Source organism: Tupaia chinensis, unplaced genomic scaffold (assembly GCF_000334495.1).
Source record: "Tupaia chinensis unplaced genomic scaffold, TupChi_1.0 Scaffold000060_1, whole genome shotgun sequence".
Lineage (NCBI taxonomy): Eukaryota > Metazoa > Chordata > Mammalia > Scandentia > Tupaiidae > Tupaia > Tupaia belangeri.
Window position 1 is genome coordinate 2,585,592 of NW_006159518.1, and position 20,292 is coordinate 2,605,883.

Sequence of the window (20,292 nt, forward strand, 5' to 3'; positions counted from 1 at the left end):
GCCGCCGTCCCCCCGAGCCCAGTAGCCCCAGCCCGGCTCGGCCCCGCGGCCGGGGGCGGGTGTCCCTGCTGCCCCCGCCGGGCCTCGTCCCTGACTCTCCGGGGAACAGGTGGAGGAAGGGGCGCCAGCTGGGGTGCGGCCGCGCCCCGCCCCCTCCCCGCAGTGGGAGCCTGGACTGGGGGGCAGGGGCTGCGCCCTCGGGCCCTGCTAATGCTGCGCCGCGCTCACGTCCCATTTTGTACTTCCAGTCACTGTTTTTAAATTTGGCATAGGGGACGTGCACTCACCAGAGAGAGAGGCGAAGTGGGTCCAGGACTCGAACCACAGTCGGTCACGTGGGAGTCCAGCGCCCTTAACCACCAGCCACCCGCCGGCCCCAACCAGTATTTCCTTTTCCGGGGGGTGGGGGGTGGGAGGAGTGTTGCTGTGGGGCCCTCCGCTTGCCAGAGAGCGCGATGGAGCAATCACCCCTCCCTGGGGCTGACCAGGCTGCAATCCCTTCCCTCTTCTCTCAGGATTTGGGGTACCCACGCACACAGACCTGGTGTCTCAAGTCGCCGGATTCGGGACTTGAACAGCGATTCACGACTACGTGGGAGCCCAGCGACGTAACCACTGCGCCATCTGCTGGTTCCGCCAGGATTCCTTTTACGCTGAACCGAGGATGGGCTTTCCCGACTGGAGCCCGACCCCGCGGGGCTGTTCCCGAGGCGGGCGCTGGGCAGCAGTGACCCCTGTCCTACAGCCCCTGCTTCCTTCCCCAGGCCAGAGCTGCCAGTCCCTGGGCGCGGGGCGGTAAAGGCGAAGGCCGAGGCTGTGGTGCGCTTCCCCACTGTTGTGTTTGCACCTTCTCAAGTTTAGAACGAAATAATTGGGAACAGCGAGTAGTATGGTGGTTAGGGTGCTAGACTCCCACATAGCAAACCACGGTTTAAGTCCCAGACCCAGCGACTTGCTTTCTCACTTTCCCTCTCCTCCTGTCCATCTCTCTGGTGAGTGCACATGCCCTATAGCAAATTTGAAAAGAATAATTTGAAAATTAGGAAAAAAAAATAGCAAATTAGGGAAAAAAAGTTAAAAAATCTTCAGAAGCGTTCACTGGGGGTCACTGCCCAGGTCTGGGCCGCAGCCCGTCCCGTCCCGCTGACACGTAGTCTGGAAGGACTTTCCTGAGCGTCCCTTGATGCCCGCGGAAGGGCATAGCGACTTGTTTCCGCCGCCTGCCCGTGGTGACCCAGCCCGGCAGCCGCGTGTGCACTGAAGCCAGGCAGTAAAGGGACGCTGGGCCAGGAAAACGGCCTCATTCTCCAGCCAGGACTTGGCGGTGGCTGTTTCAGGACCATGAATGGAAGCTGGGCGATTTTCCAAATCGGGACAGAATATTAAAATTCATTTTTTGTCAAATGACTAAGCTGGACCAGTTCAAGTCATGGATCACGCAGGTCTCACCCTGAAGCCTGGCCTTACCTCAGTCTCCAGATAGTCGTCAGTCTGGAGGCCTGAGAGCATCTGATGGGCTGGGGGGCTGAGGGCCAGTTCAGGGACTCCCCGGGCAGGCCTGACACTGTCTGAGTCTCAGCCTTGCCCCAGAAAATCTAGGGGTCAGGGTGGACACGGCACCTCCACCTAGGGGCATTCTAAGCCAAAGCAAACAAAACTCACGCCAGCATTCCCCGTGGGAAAACGCACAGCCCCTCCAGGACACGCGGGTTCTGGGACGGGCCACATCTTAGCAACCCCCGGACCCGGAGCCTAGGTGGGGTGTACTGAGACAGATGGAGATGGCTGTCCTGGTCCATGTGGCACTGCGTCCTGGCGTGTACTCAGACGTCACAATGGAAGCTGTGCCGTGTAGAACAATCCCTTCTCCATTGTCCTCTTGGGATTTTGGACACGTGCCCCATGTGTCTGTCAAGCAGCTGGGTTGGGACTGGAACCTGGAACCGTGCAGTTGGCATGTGGGATCTAGCCACATTAACTGGCGGCCCCAATATCTGGTATTTTAAAAAGTTTCCGTTCTCGGGACCAGCAGTTAGCATAATGGCTATGTCGCTGGATTCCCACGTAGTCAACCGCGGTTCGTGTCCCGGACCCGGTGGCTTAAAACTCAGGCCGGCAGCGTCCCTTTACTGCCTGGCTTCAGTGCACACGCGGCTGCCGGGCTGGGTCACCACGGGCAGGCGGCGGAAACAAGTCGCTATGCCCTTCCGCGGGCATCAAGGGACGCTCAGGAAAGTCCTTCCAGACTACGTGTCAGCGGGACGGGACGGGCTGCGGCCCAGACCTGGGCAGTGACCCCCAGTGAATGCTTCTGAAGATTTTTTAACTTTTTTTCCCTAATTTGCTATTTTTTTTTCCTAATTTTCAAATTATTCTTTTCAAATTTGCTATAGGGCATGTGCACTCACCAGAGAGATGGACAGGAGGAGAGGGAAAGTGAGAAAGCAAGTCGCTGGGTCTGGGACTTAAACCGTGGTTTGCTATGTGGGAGTCTAGCACCCTAACCACCATACTACTCGCTGTTCCCAATTATTTCGTTCTAAACTTGAGAAGGTGCAAACACAACAGTGGGGAAGCTGGCCAGCTGCAGCCGTCCCCAAGCTGCCCCGCCCTCAGCAGGGCTGCCGTGCCTGTCCAGGAGAGCCGACTGTGTGGGACTACCAGGGGAGGCCCACCGCCAAGCTGCCCACCAGCCAGATGGTTGCTGAGGATCTAAGCAACTGGGTCGTCTGCTGAAAGACCTCCGGCTGCACCATAGTGTCATAACCCGTCACTGAGGCAGGGCAGGACACTTCCACACCACTGGGAAGGGCACCCCACCAATCCAGCACATGGATGGCCCATGGGGGCAGGTATGGCTCTGCCATGGGGGCCGAGAGCCTGTTCAGCTGGCCAGGTGTCATGAGGATAAAGGATGGCACGTAAGCAAGCTTTAAAAACTGGAGCAATAAGTGGTTTAAAGAAATGGCAGTTCGGGGCCAGCCAATGACACAGCACTTTAGGCAGCTGGATCCCACGTGGCCAACTGCGGGTTTGAGCCCCAGACCCGGAAGCTTGGGAAACACACCAGGCATGTGTGCTTGCCCAGAATCCTGAAAGGGGACAGAGATGGAGGAAGGATGCAGGCGTGACCTCACCCCACGGTGGGGAGGAGTGGGGCGGTGGGGGGTTCTCACTTTCCCTTTCTCTGAGTGCATGAGCCCTCTGGCAAAATGAAAGAAAAAGAAGAAAGAGAAAGAAATGAGGTCTAAGACCTGCCCCAGTGAGGAAGAGAAATTTAGATCACTAAATGGGCCAGCCCCGCAGTGCAAGGGCCAGAGACGCCAGGGACTTGGAGCGAACCCCTCAGCTCCCAGAGGCCCAGGAAGAGGGCAGGCCAGAGGGGCTCCCCCTGGAAGGCAGACACAGATGTCAGGGAGAACGCGCAGGGCCTGTTAGCCTAGGGAAGACGAGGACGGAGAGCAGGCGGAGGGGAGGGTCTGGCCTGCTGCACGGCACCCGCTCCAATGCGGGCTCCCGACACTCCCAGGGACCTGTACCAGGACTCGGGTGTGTGACAGAGATCCAGTCCGAGGTGCCGTAACAACGGTGATCGCCGGCAAGGTGCTCACGGAGTGTCACAAGCTGCACAAAGGCCTGGGACCAGAGGGACCAGGGCCAGGCCCACCCACCGCCCCTCCATTCCTCTCCACGAATTCTCCAAAGACCCCTTAGCCGAGCAGGAGCGCGAGGTGGCGCCGGCAGACTGAGGGTCTGGGAACCTGTCTGCCCTGGTGCCACCCCGAGACTGGCTCGACTCTGGGCCCTGATGGCGACGGCTCCTCTGTCGCTGTGCTCAGGTGGGGCTCAGGCTTACCTGGTCCCAAGTCCTCCTTTGGGGACGAATGCTCAGAGCCACCCACTCTCCTCCATGACACCGTGACCTCATTTCAATCCTTAGAGAAAAATGACATCTTTATAGACATGTTTGCACCTCACTTCTGGAAGTGTGTCCTGGTTATCTTCATGCTCAGGTGCAGGCACCCTGCAGTTACTGAACTGGCTCGAAGCCCCCCACAGGACCGAGTTAAGGACACTCGGCTGACGGCCAGTTCAAGCACGACCCGCCAGGGACACATCACTGTGGTCTTCCACAGCCGGATACTGAGTTTCGTCGGTACCTCCATGCTTGGCTGCACATGCTCTGGAAATTGTGACTTGGGGACACATTCCCCCCCCAGAGCCAGAACTCCGAGCTTGCCGCTTGTGCAGACCCTCTGGAGGTCACCGTGTGTTGCTCCTGCCGTGTGATGTCAACACCCGCAACTGCGCCCTGACACTCGTTCCCAGAATAAGGACAGGAGCGGTAAGTCTGAAATCGCCCGGACGGTCCTTCGGTAACACGCCTGTGTGGCATCAGCGAGCTGTGTTTGCTCCCCAGAAAAGCGAACTAAAACAATCCGCGAGGCACCCAAGCCCTGGGCCAGCAGGTGGTGTGGTGGGTAAGGGTTTGCGCCCTGGACCGGTGGCCTGAGAATTATGTCAGGTGTGCGTGCGTGCATGCCCCAATCCTAAGAGAATGGAGGAGAAAGGATTGTGGTATCGGGGCCAGCAGGAGGTGTGGTGATTAAGGGCTCTGGACTCCCATATGGCCCACCATGGTTCGAGTACCAGACCTGGCGGCTTGCTTTCTCATTTTCCCTCTCTCTCTCTCTGGCCCTCTCTGGTCAAGTTAAAATAAAATAAATAAAGTTAAATAAAGTAATTTTTTTTTAAGAATTATTTTATTTAACTTTATTTATTATTATCATTATTATTTTCCAGTTTGATCAGAGAGAGACAGAGAGAGAGAGAGGAAGTGAGAAAGCAAGCCACCAGGTCCGAGACTTGAACCGTGGTTGGCCCCCGCCCCCTGCCGGCGCCCAAAAAAAAAAATAAAAAAAAAAAAAAGGAGAAGGGACTGTGGCATGGCCATCCCCGTGACGGGTGTGTGTGTGTGTGTGTGATATTTCTCACCTTCTCTGTCTGGCGAAAAAAAAAAAGAAAGAAGGCTGGCAGGCGGCATGTGGTTAAAGGCGCTGGATTCTCACATGGCCGACTGTGGTTTGAGTCCTGGACCTGGCGGCTTGCTTTCTCTCTCTCTCTCACTCTCACTCTGTCCCTCTCTGGTCAAATTAAAACAAACAAATGAATAAATAAATAAGGTTAAATAAAATAATTATTAAAAAAAAGGAAAGAAAAAAATGACCAACAAAAAGAAACCCAAATTCTTTCCTCCACAACAAACACAGTACTTGTTTAAAGAGCACAGCACGACAAAATGTTTGTTTATTTAAGGCACATGACGTATAGAAATACTGAGGTACAAAATGCAAATGTCTGCATCCGATCTTTAAAATACTCATTTTGGAAAATGAAGGTGAGTATCATCTTCTAGAATATTCAGCTTTTAGCTTGTTTTTTCTTTTGGACCAGTTCAACCAGCAGCTTGTACCTAGCGATACAGTCCTCCTGCGGGGAGAGAGAGAGAGAGCTGAGACGTCCCCGGGCAGCTGCGGAGCGCGGCCCGCCTGCTGGTGGCGCTCGTGCCAGGGCTAACGAGGCCTGTGTCCGTTCCCTCTGGAAGTCCCTGCAGGAGTCCGGCCCGGCCGGACAGGTGCGAGGAGACAGCAGCCCCAGGCCAGCCAGGTGAAGGCGCTAGTCATGGAGGGGCAGGGATGGCGGCTGTGGGCCCGGCCACTCCTAGCTGCTGAAAATCCCCACTGTCTCGTCCCTACAGGTCACTCCAGAGAAATGCCTGAGGCCAGGCAGCCACGATGCTATTCTCACTGGGTCGGCCTTTCCCTGGGGGCTTTGAGACCCCCACCAGCCCAGCCCCCCAGGTCAGGGCTATGGAACCTGCCAGAATGTGGCCTCCTGCTCTTCCCTCCAGTGTCCCTGGAGTTACAACACAATTCAGACCACGGTGGTGGTGGGGGCGGGAACGACGACTTGTGAGGGAAGCAGGAGTGGGGTGCGGGGGGAGGGAGTGGGGGCACTATTCTCAGGGGATCACAAGGTACTTCTCAGCACCCACTGTGTGGTGAGCCCTGGTTAACAGGTCCGGAGCAGGGCAGACTGCCGGAGAGCAGATGGCCAATGGCGGCCTTGGGCAGGGGGTGCCCCTTTTCTGCCAGGTTCGCAGCCAGGACTACGGAACGCTTCTTGTGGGGGCCTTTCTGCACGCCCCACACACCCCTGCCGAAGGTCTTAGCAGCAGCTGTCCCTGGTGGCCATGATGTCCTGGACACAGGGCACAGTCCCACCCCTGGGGAGGAAACCTAGACCCAAGCTCCAGTGCAGGAGGACCCCCTCAGAGGCTCAGCTGGACCCTGGATCCCCACCAGTGCAGCCTGGGGAGCCCCTCCCACCTACGCTTCCAGTCCAGGCTCACGGGCATCCGCGGGCCAATAGAGCCCTGCTCCTTTCTGGTGCAAACAGGAAGGTCCCTGCCAGAGGCAATGGGCCCTGCGTGCCATCTCAGGAACCCGCAGTCCCAGCATCGTCATTTTAAGCCAATGGCAATTCATCACCCATGTCAATGCGCCCTATAGCAAAACCCTCCCACCCCCAAACAAGAATGATTTAATTCTATTTATTATTATTTTTAAATTTGACCAGAGAGAGAGGGAAAACAAGAAAGCAAGTCACCAACAGCCATGTGGGAATCCAGCATCTTTAACCACCATACCACCTGCTGGCCCCAGCATCATCATTGTTTTTTGAGAGGTTTTTGCTATAGGGCGCGTGCGCTCGCCAGACAGACAGAGAGACAGAGAGACAGAAAGCGAGAAATCACCCCCCAGGGGAGGGATGGCCACGCCACAATCCCTTCTTCTCCATTCTCCTCTCGGGATCTTGGGCATGCACACACACGTGCCTAGCGTGAGTTTAAGCCACCGGGTCTGGGACTTGAACCGTGGTTGACTACGTGGGAGTCCAGCGACATAGCCATTATGCAACTGCTGGTCCCAGCATCATCATTTTTGAGCAGGTGACCGATGACTAGACTTACACACTTGGGGACATGCACAGCGACAGGTTAGATTTTCTAAGCCAGAATTTCAACGAAAAAAAATAACATAGAGGCTAGCAGATGGTGAGACGGTTACATTGCTGAACTCCCATAGTTGACTATGGTTCGAGTCCCAGACCCAGTGGCTTAAAACTCATGTCAGGCACGTGTGTGTAGGTGCCCAAGATCCCAGGAGGAGATGGAGAAGGGATTGTGGCGTGGTCGCCCCCACGCCCCTGGGGGGCGTTATTTCTCCTTTTCGGTCTCTCTGTCTCCAGTGAGTGCACACGCCCTATAGCAACACTCTCTAAAACAAACCAAACCAAACCAAAGCACGTCCCCGGAGGCTACTGAGCGGCGGGCGCAGACGGCAGAAGAGAAGGCTCTCGGGAGTTTCCCGAGCCCCTGCAGCCCCAGACTATGCGGCCGGGCAGAGAAGGCTGGGCCAGGGTGCGACAGCCAAGGCCTGCAGGACAGCCCCTACCCTGCTGCTCTGCCCCGAGCTGCGGGATCACAGGGCAGAGAAGATGCCAGAGCCAGGGCTGGGGCCACGGCCTTGCACAGGACAGTACCCTGCCCTGGCCCTCTGTGGGTTCTGACTTGCCTCGGGCAGATGTAAGTCGGGACAAGGAGAAGAGCCAGCCAAGGTTATGGAGGGTCCTAAGGGACCCCACACCACAACACTGCCTGGACCTCTGGGCAACCGGGTGCTCCTGCCGAGTCCAGGGGTGCTGACCTGGCAGGACCCAAGAGGCTCTGGATGACACCCCCAGCTGGCATGGCCCCTGGGCCAAAGCTGGATAGCCCTGTGGTTTCACCAAGGGCCTTCTTTCCACCCCACGGCTGGAGCCTACTGGCAGGCTGCCTCCACGGAGGAAGGCTAAGCCAGGGCAGGCGCCCTCACCGGCCGGGAGAAGCGGGGACACTCAGGAAGGGGGCAGGCTGCAGCAGGTGACGCTCCTGTTCCCAAACAGAATCGGCTCTGAGAAAGCTAGCTGTCTTGGTGAGGAGAAGACACAGGCTCCCAACTGCACCTTGGGGCACCAGCTACAGGAACACCTTGGGAGGGAGCTGGGGAGTGGGAGCATGCCACCCCCCGTCCCCAGGCAGGTGTGAAGGAGACCCCGCGCTGCAGCGGGGTTCGAACTCACCCAGCCACCTACCTTACTCTTAGTCGGGACACATTTGGCTATTTTGTCCCAGCGGTCAGAAGATCCCTTCGGGTACTGCTGTAATGCTAATTCCAGAAGTTTCTGCTGACTCTGAGTCCACGGTTCCTCGGCAGCACGAGTTCGTTCTTTTTTCTGGCCTTCCTCGTCGCTGGATTCGTTTTGCTCGGAAACATCGAAGTCCTTCTGCCTCTTGCCCCGGACCTTCTCCTCCGGATCGGCCTTTGCCACCCCCTCCAGCAGCCGGGCTGCCTTGCGCCTCCGGGGCCGGCTCTCGGGGACCGCTGGCTCCTGTTCCCCGGAGTCCTCCTCGGGCCCCTCCTCCTCCGCCTCCGCAGCTTCTCTCTGGGTGATGATGTCGTCGGGCAGGGCCGGGGCTGGCCTGGTGAGCCTGGAACTGGGGCCTGTTGCTCTGAGCTCCGAGAGTCTAACCATGCCTAGGAAAGACAGCCACAGCACACGGGGAGGTTGCGGTGAATGCAGGTGACAACGGTGACAGTGGCTGCCTATTGCAGGCTAGGCAGCGTGCTACGCGTTTTGCACACGTCTCTTAATTTTTACACCTTTCCAGACAGGCTGGTATCATTACCCTAACTTCATAGATGGGACAAGATTGTCGGAAAGTGGCAGAGGTGGGGTCTGATTCCAGTTTTGTCGTCTCTAAGCCTTTGTCCTTTTTTCTTAAAGGAATAATAAGTAAATACAGAATTAGGTTGTGATTAAAAAATGCAAAGTTGTCTTTGTCAAGAAGAATTTGCTTCTTATTAAGAACAGATTTTAGAAATGTATAATTCATTCATTCTTTTTTTTTTTTTTCTATAGGGTGCATGTGCTTGCTGGGGGGAAAGAGAGAGAGATGGAGAGAGAGAGCCTCTCCCCTCCATTTTCTTCTTGGGATTTTGGGCAGGCATCACCCCTTCCAGGATCCAAACCATACTATCAGCCACGTAGGATCCAGTCACCTTAACCTCCATGCCACCTGCTGCCCCCTTCGTTCCTATAGAAGTATTATACACATTTATATGTCAAAAAAAGTTTGAAGAAGTGTATCTCTCAAAATAAGAACTGTGGGGAGGTAGCAGGTGGAGAGGTGGTTAAAGTGCTGGACTCTCACATGGCCCACGGCAGTTTGAGTCCCAGACCGGGCAGCTTGCTTTCTCACCTTCTCTTTCTCTGTTTCTCTGTCTCTGGTGAGCATACATGCTCTGTAGCAAATTCAAAAACATTAATAATACAATTAAATAGTTCTTCAACAAATATAAGAATAGTGGGGAGGCTACATGTGAGTTTTATTTCCTTCCTTTTATTTCCGTGAATTGCTATTGGTGAATATTTCTCTCCATGATCAACACAGGGAAGGACCAAACACCTGAACTCACGACGTCCCTTATGCACAGCAGGTCATGTCCACCCTGTATGTCTGGCAATTAAGCTAGCTTTGTTTCTTGGATTTCTTTCACTTCAAAGTACTGGGGGGCAGCAGGTGGTGTGCTGGTCAAGGCGCTGGACTCCCACATGGCTGACCGGGTTCAAGTCCAGGACCTGAAGTTTGCTTTCTCACTTTCCCTCTTTCTGGTGAGCGCATATGTTCTATAGTGAAATTTAAAAATAATGGACCAGCAGATGGTGTAATGGTTACATGCTGGACTCCCAAGTAGTCGACTGCAGTTCAAGTCCTGGACCTGGTGGCTTAAAATTCTTGCCGGGCGTGTTTCCAAAATCCTAGGAGGAGAAGGGAGGAAAACGGATTGCGGTGTGGCCATCCCACTGGGGGAATAATTTCTCACTTTCTGTCTCTCTGGCAAGTGCACGTGCCTATAGCAAAAATCTCTCTCTAAAAAAAATTAATAAAATAAATAATTCTTTCAAAAAAAAGTATTTGAAAGGCATCTGCAATCTTAGAAAACAGTGTTAGAAGTCCCAGTAACGTTTCAGAAGCACAGATGTATGGTCTTGATGAGTCACAGCCTTTCTTGGAGAGCCTTCGTTAATATAGTAAATAAAATCAAAAGCACTGCTTTTTCCAAGTTCTTTGGATCTTTAAAATTTATTAACAAACTGCTGGAACTAGCAGGTGGCATGGTAGTTAAAGACACCGGATTCCCAGATGGCTGACTGTGGTTCGAGTCCCAGAACTAGTGGCTTGAAAATCACACCAGGCACATGTGCATGCATGCCCTAAATCCCAAGGGGAGAATGAGAAGGGACTGCAGTGTGGCCAACCCCAGGGGGTGATTTCTCACCTTCCCTGTCTCTGTCTCTCTGGTGAGCACACACACCCTATGGCAACAACCAAAAAGAAACCAAAACAGTCCAAAGTACAAAATCGAGTCCAATGAGTAATTATGTCTGTGACAGACTCAGTGGTACGTTTAGAGAGCGGCAGGGAACCTGGATGTGGCCAAGTATCACACAGGTTTTGCTTTTTGTCCTCTCCATCTGCGAGCCACTGACTTGGGGACTGGGGTCTGCTTCTGCTCCACGCTGCTTCTGCTGCCACTGCCTGACAGGAAAGGTGCACGTGTGTGCCTGATGCCCAAAGAGAGAGAGTGATGGAGGAGGAGGTGGAGATGGAGGAGGAGGGGTGATGGAGGAGGGAGAGATGGAGGAGGAGGGGGAGATGGAGGAGGAGGGGTGATGGAGGAGGGAGAGATGGAGGAGGAGGGGGAGATGGAGGAGGAGGGGTGATGGAGGAGGGAGAGATGGAGGAGGAGGGGGAGATGGAGGAGGAGGGGTGATGGAGGAGGGAGAGATGGAGGAGGAGGGGGAGATGGAGGAGGAGGGGTGATGGAGGAGGGAGAGATGGAGGAGGAGGGGGAGATGGAGGAGGAGGGGTGATGGAGGAGGGAGAGATGGAGGAGGAGGGGGAGATGGAGGAGGAGGGGTGATGGAGGAGGGAGAGATGGAGGAGGAGGGGGAGATGGAGGAGGAGGGGTGATGGAGGAGGGAGAGATGGAGGAGGAGGGGGAGATGGAGGAGGAGGGGTGATGGAGGAGGGAGAGATGGAGGAGGAGGGGGAGATGGAGGAGGAGGGGTGATGGAGGAGGGAGAGATGGAGGAGGAGGGGGAGATGGAGGAGGAGGGGTGATGGAGGAGGGAGAGATGGAGGAGGAGGGGGAGATGGAGGAGGAGGGGTGATGGAGGAGGGAGAGATGGAGGAGGAGGGGGAGATGGAGGAGGAGGGGTGATGGAGGAGGGAGAGATGGAGGAGGAGGGGGAGATGGAGGAGGAGGGGTGATGGAGGAGGGAGAGATGGAGGAGGAGGGGGAGATGGAGGAGGAGGGGTGATGGAGGAGGGAGAGATGGAGGAGGAGGGGGAGATGGAGGAGGAGGGGTGATGGAGGAGGGAGAGATGGAGGAGGAGGGGGAGATGGAGGAGGAGGGGTGATGGAGGAGGGAGAGATGGAGGAGGAGGGGGAGATGGAGGAGGAGGGGTGATGGAGGAGGGAGAGATGGAGGAGGAGGGGGAGATGGAGGAGGAGGGGTGATGGAGGAGGGAGAGATGGAGGAGGAGGGGGAGATGGAGGAGGAGGGGTGATGGAGGAGGGAGAGATGGAGGAGGAGGGGGAGATGGAGGAGGAGGGGTGATGGAGGAGGGAGAGATGGAGGAGGAGGGGGAGATGGAGGAGGAGGGGTGATGGAGGAGGGAGAGATGGAGGAGGAGGGGGAGATGGAGGAGGAGGGGTGATGGAGGAGGGAGAGATGGAGGAGGAGGGGGAGATGGAGGAGGAGGGGTGATGGAGGAGGGAGAGATGGAGGAGGAGGGGGAGATGGAGGAGGAGGGGTGATGGAGGAGGGAGAGATGGAGGAGGAGGGGGAGATGGAGGAGGAGGGGTGATGGAGGAGGGAGAGATGGAGGAGGAGGGGGAGATGGAGGAGGAGGGGTGATGGAGGAGGGAGAGATGGAGGAGGAGGGGGAGATGGAGGAGGAGGGGTGATGGAGGAGGGAGAGATGGAGGAGGAGGGGGAGATGGAGGAGGAGGGGTGATGGAGGAGGGAGAGATGGAGGAGGAGGGGGAGATGGAGGAGGAGGGGTGATGGAGGAGGGAGAGATGGAGGAGGAGGGGGAGATGGAGGAGGAGGGGTGATGGAGGAGGGAGAGATGGAGGAGGAGGGGGAGATGGAGGAGGAGGGGTGATGGAGGAGGGGGGCAATGGAGGAGGGAGAGATGGAGGAGAGGGAGATGGAGGAGGAGGGGGAGATGGAGGAGGAGGGGTGATGGAGGAGGGGGGCAATGGAGGAGGGAGAGATGGAGGAGAGGGAGATGGAGGAGGAGGGGGAGATGGAGGAGGGGAAGAGCGAGGAGGGGGAGATGGAGGAGGGGGAGATGGAGGAGGAGAGGGAGATGGAGGAGGAAGGGAGATGGAGGAGGAGGGGAGATAGAGGAGTAGGGGTGATGGAGGAGGAGGGGGAGATGGAAGAGGAGGAGGGGGTGATGACGGAAGAAGAGGTGATGGTGGAGGAGGGGGTGATGGAGGAGGAAGGAAGATGGAAGAGGAGGGACTGTGGACCGTGTAGACTGCTCCCCACGGGGGTGCTTTCTCCTCTCTCAGTCACTCTCTGGTGAGTACTGGCCTAGCAAAAAGGAACAAAGGGGGCATGGAGGAGGAATTTATTTGAAAGGAACCATGTTAGGTAATGGGACAGAGCAGGCGCTAACTCACCTGGGGAGCAGGTAACAGAATCCTTCAGTTGCTTGGCTTTGGTTGTCACCTGTTGGAAAACAAAAGCAAAAAACTTATTTTCCATGTATTTTCCATATAAATTGTGACCAATTTCATGTAAGGTTCATGCAAATCAACAGGGTTCACTGCAACTCAGGCTAGGAAGACCTTTGATCATCCAATCCAGCTCAATGTTTAGCCAAAGAGGAAACTGAGGTCCAGTTAGTTTAAACACCTTGTTCCAAAATACACCCATTTACTTCTCAGCAGAGTCAGGGCCAAGAACCGCGGCCATCTGACTACTTCAAGTTCAATGGCAGCTCCACTGCGGCCGGCTGCCAGTCAGAACGCACTATTAGGTCGTCAGGAAAGTCAGGATTTATTATTCTATTTTTCTATGCAAAAATGTGTCATGACTTTCCCAATGATCCAGTAGTTTCAAAATCACTATATAAACCGTCTTTTTTTTTTTAATTAGTTAAAATTTCTAGAAATTGATTTATCTTTCTTCACTGGAGAATATACTGGTGAGTATTATACTAAGTAGGGAAAATGATATTTATGCTATGATAATACAATATAAAAGTCTTCCGGGACCAGCAGATCGGAGTAATGGCTATGTCACTGGACTCCCATGTAGTTGACTGCAGTTCGAGTCCCAGACCTGGTGGCTTAAAATCATGTGAGGCACGTGTGCTTGCGTGCCCAAGATACCGAGAGGAGAATGGAGGAGAAGGGATTGTGGTGTGGCCATCCCCCCTAGGGGGTGATTTCTTGGAACCAGCAGGTGGTGTGGTGGTTGGGATGCTGGACACTCCCACATGGCCAACGATGGTTCGAGTCCTGGACCTGGTGGTTTGCTTTCTCACATTCTCTTTCTCTCTGTGTGTCTCTCTCTGGTCAAATTAAAATAAATGAATGAATAAATAAAAATAAACAATTATTTTTAAAAAAAGTCTTTCCTTTTTTTTTTTGCATCCTAGAATGAAACCCTAAGAGCACAGAAGACGGACACTACAGGAAGAATCTTCCAGTGGAGTGAGGTAGCAGGACCCAAGAAGCATCATATATACACACGCATGATAATGTGAATCCACAGAAATAATTCTGTTTGGTGATAATTATTTTTTCTTTATATAAATGGTATTATAATGTATATTTCATTCTGCAGTTTGCTTTTTTCACTTAAAAATGTCTTATAGATCTACATATGGATTTCTCCTTTTTTCATTTACAAAGAATAATGTACAGATTTAAATAACGTACAATTCAATGAGTTCTGACAAATAAAATGGACCTATGTAACCAGCATCCCAGCAATTTGTTGATGTCACCCACAATTGGAACTACAGAGAATCCCTATTGCTCCAGAGAGCACACAGGCCCCTCCTACTGCGAGAGCCCTCCAAATCTGGCTGGTCCCCAGGGATCAACCTGTTGTCCCATCCCCAGGGAGAGTCCTACAGGCTCTGAGACTGGCACTCCCAGCCCTGCTGTCCTGATGACTATTCCCTCTCCACTGCTGGGCAAAGCTCCCTTGAGACTGCAGGCAGACACCCTGCTCCCTACCACTGCCATGGCCAAAGGGCTGACTAGGTCATTGCCACCCCGAACAAAACTGCATCACAACTAGCACACACACTCTAAGTCTATGTGAGGAGTACTGAAGTCGTGTCACCACTGTCAGTGAACACAACAGAGGAAAACGTGGAGAGTGCACTTCTACACCCACTCAACACCGAAATACCCACATACTCCACACTAAAGGGCATGTTTTTGAGAAAGAAATCTTCCACTTAGAAAGCTGCCCCCTTTCTAAAGGGATGAAAATGCGACTTTTCCACCAGATGTGCAGATATCAATAGAGGGATGCGAGAAACATGAAAAGGCAAGGAAATGTGGCGCCTCCCTACAAACACAGTAATAGCAGATCCCAAAGATAAGGAAATTCTTAAAATGCCTGGAAGGGATTTAAAAATAATAATTTTCAAGAGATTTAGCAAGATACAGGAAAATATTGACAGATAATTTAATGAAAGCACGTAAACAACATAAGACCAGAATGAGAAATTCAACAGAGACAGAAATCATAAAAAAAAAAAAAAAATAGAAATTCTAGAACTGAAATACCCAAGAAATGAAATTTAAAATACTAATTCAACAGAGAGCTTCAACAGCAGTTTAGATTAAGTTGGAGAAAGAATTTCAGAGCTGGAAGATAAATCTTTGGAGATCATCCAATCAGAAGAAAAACAGATAAAATGTTGAAAAGAATAAAGGCTGCCTCTAGGCACAGGGGATATTAATTAAGTAAACAAATATATACATCACAGGAGTTTCAGAAGAATAGACTAAGAAATGGACCAAAACCTCATTTAATAAAAGAAACTTACAGATATTTTGAGCATTTCGGGTTTAGATTTTTGGATCGGAGTGCTTGAACTGTACATGGATTTAAAAAATATGGGGTCAAAATTAATTAATTAATTATTTTCCAAATGGGTAATTTCTCGAATACATTGATCAAACAAGGCACCTTTTGTCCATTTATTTAAAATGTTTACTGAAGTTACATTCTGCTGTACAGATGGGCAGTTTTCCTACACTTTCCTATCCCATTAATCCATGTATATTCTTGAACCAACATTTAACTGCTTTGATTAAATATGAAAGACAACTCTCACAGAAGGAATCACATTAAGAGCATAGATCTGGTACGCTATCTTGGTTCTACCTCTTATCAACTTAGTAACTCTGAGCAATTTTCTATGTTTTCTCTCTGAGCAGTTTTCCATGTATTATCCTCTATAATACGTGGATAACTTTTTTTTTTAATTTGACAAATTTACTGGTGCTTTAGTAAAGACATTCATCTCAGTTGTTTTTCTTCCTCATCTTGATCTTAGGTTAATATTTCATTTGGGTCAAGAAAAGAATGTATAGAAGAGGGATGTTATTTTAACACACAATAAAATGGACAAAAGTGAACTGTTTGCCTACATAAAAGTTAAAGTTAAATTCATGTATGTTGACATAATTAAATCATATAAGAACTAATAGTTCTATGTACATTTCCATTGTTTTACTTGGGGCTTGTTCTAAACTTGAGTGCAAATAACAAAGTGTTATATTGGGTTGTTGGAAAAGTTATGACATATTTTTTCCATTTTTAAAAAGAAATATTTTGGGAGCCAGCAGTTAGCGTAGTGGCTATGTCGCTGGACTCCCACGTAGTCGACCCGCGGTTCATGTCCCGGACCCGGTGGCTTAAAACTCACGCCGGGCACGTGTGCGTGCGTGCCCAAGATCCCGAGAGGAGAATGGAGGAGAAGGGATTGCGGTGTGACCATCCCCCCCTGGGGGGTGATTTCTCGCTTTCTGTCTCTATGTCTCTCTCTGTTTGTCTGGCGAGCGCATGCGTCCTATAGTGAAAACCTCTCAAAAAAAAAAAAAAAAAAAAAGGCTGGGGGGCCCCTGGGTCCCTAAAGAAAAACCCCCAAAAAAAAAAAAAAAAAAAAAAACCAAATAGAAAAAAAAAAGAAAAAAGAAATATTTTAACTTTATTTATTTTAATTTGACCAGAGAGGGACAGAAAGATGAGGGGTAGTGAAAAAGTAAGCCACCAGGTCTGGGACTAGAACTGTGGTTGGCCATCTGAGAGTCCAGCGCCCATGTGAGAATCCAGCACCCTTAACCACCATGCCACCTGCTGGCTCCCTATTTTTCCTGTTTTTCTGCACAAAAATGTGTCATGACTTTTCTGACAACCCAATGCACACCTCTGCCAGTAGTCGCCACCAAGATAATAATCTGAGGCTGCCTCCAAATTTAACACTGCAGGAGTTTTCAGGTAAATCATTACACACTGTATGGTGGTAACACTAGTAATATTACTTGCTTCTTAGGGATGTTTTAAATTTGAAATAACACTCAGCATGATACTGAACCAATATTAAAAATTCAGTAAATACTAGGAACTAATTTGCCTTAACCTTTTCTATTCCATGTGGCATCATTAGAGTATCTCCTGGTTCTCTTTGAATGTTCCTTCGCCGGCTCCTCCCATACACCCCTGCCTTTTATTCTCTAATATTAATGTTCCTCGACATTTTGTCTTTGGCATTCTTGTGTTCTTCCATTTTCGCCTTTGCTATTTCATCTCATCTACCTAAAAATAACTCAGAGAAGAAATAATTAATTAACCTGTGTAGGGGCTCTGATCTCCCCTTTGGAATGCCAGCCTCACAGGAAATCAACCCCATAGCAAAGGGCCAAACGATCTGAAAGAATGTCACCTACAACGTAAGAGTCTATGTAAGGCACCATTAAATAAGGTGTGTGTGTACATACACGTTCTTCACAGCAGCCATATTAGGTAGGTATAGTTTTTATCCCCATTTGATAGAATCTGAGGTCTGGGGAAAATAAATAACATGTTCAGGGTTAAAAGGCTAGTGAGAGTGGCCAGCAGGTGGCATGGTGGTTAAGATGCTGGATTCCCACATGGCTGAGCTTGGTTTGAGCCCTGAACCTGGCGGTTTGAGGATCACACTGGGTGCCTGTGTGTGTGCACAACATCCGAGAGGAGAATGGAGGAGAAGGGACTGCAGTGTGGCCATCCCTCCTACAGGGTGATTTCTTGCTTTCCCTGCTAGTAAGAAGTGGAGCTAGGAAACAAGGGCTCTAAAATCTTAGCTCTCAATCCCTGTAACATACCAACTTTTGAATCCAAATCTAATTTTACAGGTAAAGAAAGAGGTCAACTGCCTTTTCTGATATACTATTATACATGGCTTCTACATCTCATATAATTATAATTACTAGTATTTTCGTAATCTGCTAGAGATTGCGCACACTTGCTAGAGAGAGATAGAGAAGTGAGAAAGCACCACCCAGGGGGATAGTCACACCACAATCTCTTTTCCTCCATTTCTTCTTCCTTTTGGGATCTTGGGCACAAATATACATACGCCTGGTGTGTTTTTCAAGGTACAGGGTCTGGGATCGTGCAGTTGGCCATGTGGGATCCAGCCACCTTAACTACCATGCCACAGACTGGCCCTAAATCTCTTATTTAGATATTAGCTCTTCAAACTAATCAAACCCCAAACTAAACTTACCAACTTTTCACCTAAAACAAACGTCTTTGTTTTCCTTCCTTTTCTTAACAGTACTACTAGCCTAGCTGCTCAGCCCTAAAGCCTACAGTTTAATTTTTGGATTTCTCTCTTGCAGCCAGTTGCCAAGTTCTTCACAATGCCTCTACCTCTCTTAGACTTCTCTTACCTGTATTAGTCCTTCACTCTCATTTGCCCAAAGTAATATAATAGCCTTTTACATGGGCTCCAACTTAGTTTTTTTTTTTTTTTCCTTCAATTTGCTATAGGATATGTGCACTCACCAGAGAGAGACAGAGAGAGAAAGCGAGAAAGCATCTACCCTGTCCAGGGAAGATGATCATGCTGCAATCCCTTCTCCTCCATTCTCTCTGGATTTGGGGCACACATGCACGTGTCCAGGGTGTATTTCACATTGCCAGATGTGGGACCCAAAGTGTGCAGTTGGTCATGTGGAACCCAGTTGCTTTAACCATGATGCCACTGGCTGGCCCCTAACTTAGTTCTTAGTTTTAGAATAATATCCCCAAGGCAGATCTCTGATCAAATACTGTTGATCGCTGACTATATAATAGTGTTCAATTCTCAATCTGACATGCAAGAAAATCCATGATCTGATTTTATTCTCTTTCTTGTTCAAGGAGATTTTCATGCCAATGGAGTGGTGGTTAAGGTGGCTGGTTCCCACAAGGTCAACCGCACAGTTTGAGTCCAGAACTCGGTGGACTGAAAAACATGTTGGCACATGAATGTGCCCAAAATCCTGAAAGGGGGTAGAGATGGAGGAGAAGAGATTGTGGTGTGAACATTCCTCAAGAGAGGGACTTTTTCTCTCTATGGAGTGCACACACCCTCAAGCAATTTTTTTTTTAATTTTTAGAATTATTTTATTTAACTTTATTTATTTATTTTAATTTGATGGGGAGGGCGGGGGGGGGGGGAGAGAGAGGGAGAGAGAGGGAGAGCAGGAAAACCGCCAGGTCCAGTTGGCCATGTGGGAGTCCAGCACCCTTAACTACCATGCCCCCTGCTGGCCCCCTCTAACAAATTTAACCAAAATAAGTCAATCAGAAATGCATATTATGAAAAAACTATGCATGGATTTCAAAATTTCTGCACCAAAATAAACTCATCCTTTAACTCCATTTTCCCACAAACTTAACTGAATTCCTCTTGTATATATCCTCCAGTTTACCAGAACTAAACAATTAATGCTCCCCTAGACAATCAGACACTCCCTCACCTGTACTTTTGCTCATTCTTCTTCTTTTGGCAGAGATTTTTGCCTTATGGCGCATGTACTCACTTCTGGAGCAAGAGACAGAGACAGTGAGAGGGAATGTGAGAAGTCACCCCCCCTGGGGGGATTGCCATGCTGCAATCCTTCTCCACTCTCCTCCCAGGATCTTAGGCACATACACGGCGCCTGGCATGAGTTTCAAGTCATTGGGTCTGGGACTCAAACTGTGGTTGGCCATATGGGAGTCCAGTGACATAACTGCTATGCTATCTGCTGGCTCCCTTTTGCCCATAATTTACATTGTCTGAATGGCCTTCCTTTCCCCATCAAATCTAATCTCTCCTTAAATACGTGTCTGTCCACAGCCTAATCATCCTTCACGTGTACTCTCAAATGTGATTTTCTTCTTGACATCTTCCCTGGTGTCCACCAAATCTGGTCATGGTGAATTCCTTTCCTGTCTCAATTGCTGGTGTGTTTTAAGATTTACTTTTTTTTTTTTTTTTTTGAGAGGCTTTTTGCTATAGGGCGCGTGTGCTCGCCAGAAAGACAGAGAGAGACAGAAAGCAAGAAATCACCCCCCAGGGGGGATGGCAATGCCACAATCCCTTCTCCTCCATTCTCCTCTCGAGATCTTGGGCACGCACGCACACGTGCCTGGTGTGAGTTTAAGTCACCAGGTCCGGGATTCGAACTGCAGTAGACTACATGGGAGTCCAGCGACATAGCCATTACGCTAACTGGTGGTCCCAAGATTTACTTTTTAAAGCAAAATCTACAATAAAATGGACTTTTTTCTATTTTGTTGCAAAGTTCTTGAATTTTAACATTTATGAACTCATGTAACCATCCTCACACACCAGAAAATGGGATAATCCTTTTGCCCTTCTTGCATCTTGTTTTCTTACTTAACAAAATATTTTGGAGATGATCCCATTCTTTTTTGTACCCTAAATATCTTTATTGAGATATAATTTATATATATAATTCATCCACTTAAAAGTTATAATTCAATGGTTTATATTATATTTTCTTGTATAATTGTTATTATATGTACACTATCACCACA

General features: G+C 50.4%; 1 protein-coding gene across 1 annotated transcript in view; it reads right to left on the reverse strand.

Annotated features, from left to right (window-relative positions):
* Window positions 1-5,306: 5,306 nt before the first annotated feature.
* Window positions 5,307-20,292, reverse strand: part of DNAJC1 (DnaJ heat shock protein family (Hsp40) member C1) — a gene marked incomplete at its 5' end in the record, with an annotated part of 214,976 nt that continues 199,990 nt past the window's right edge. Inside the window, 3 exons of the mRNA XM_006141626.1 lie at window positions 5,307-5,490; window positions 8,197-8,639; window positions 12,867-12,915. Of these exons, the coding sequence (XP_006141688.1) occupies window positions 5,422-5,490; window positions 8,197-8,639; window positions 12,867-12,915 (561 nt within the window). The remainder of the gene's footprint in view (window positions 5,491-8,196; window positions 8,640-12,866; window positions 12,916-20,292) is intronic.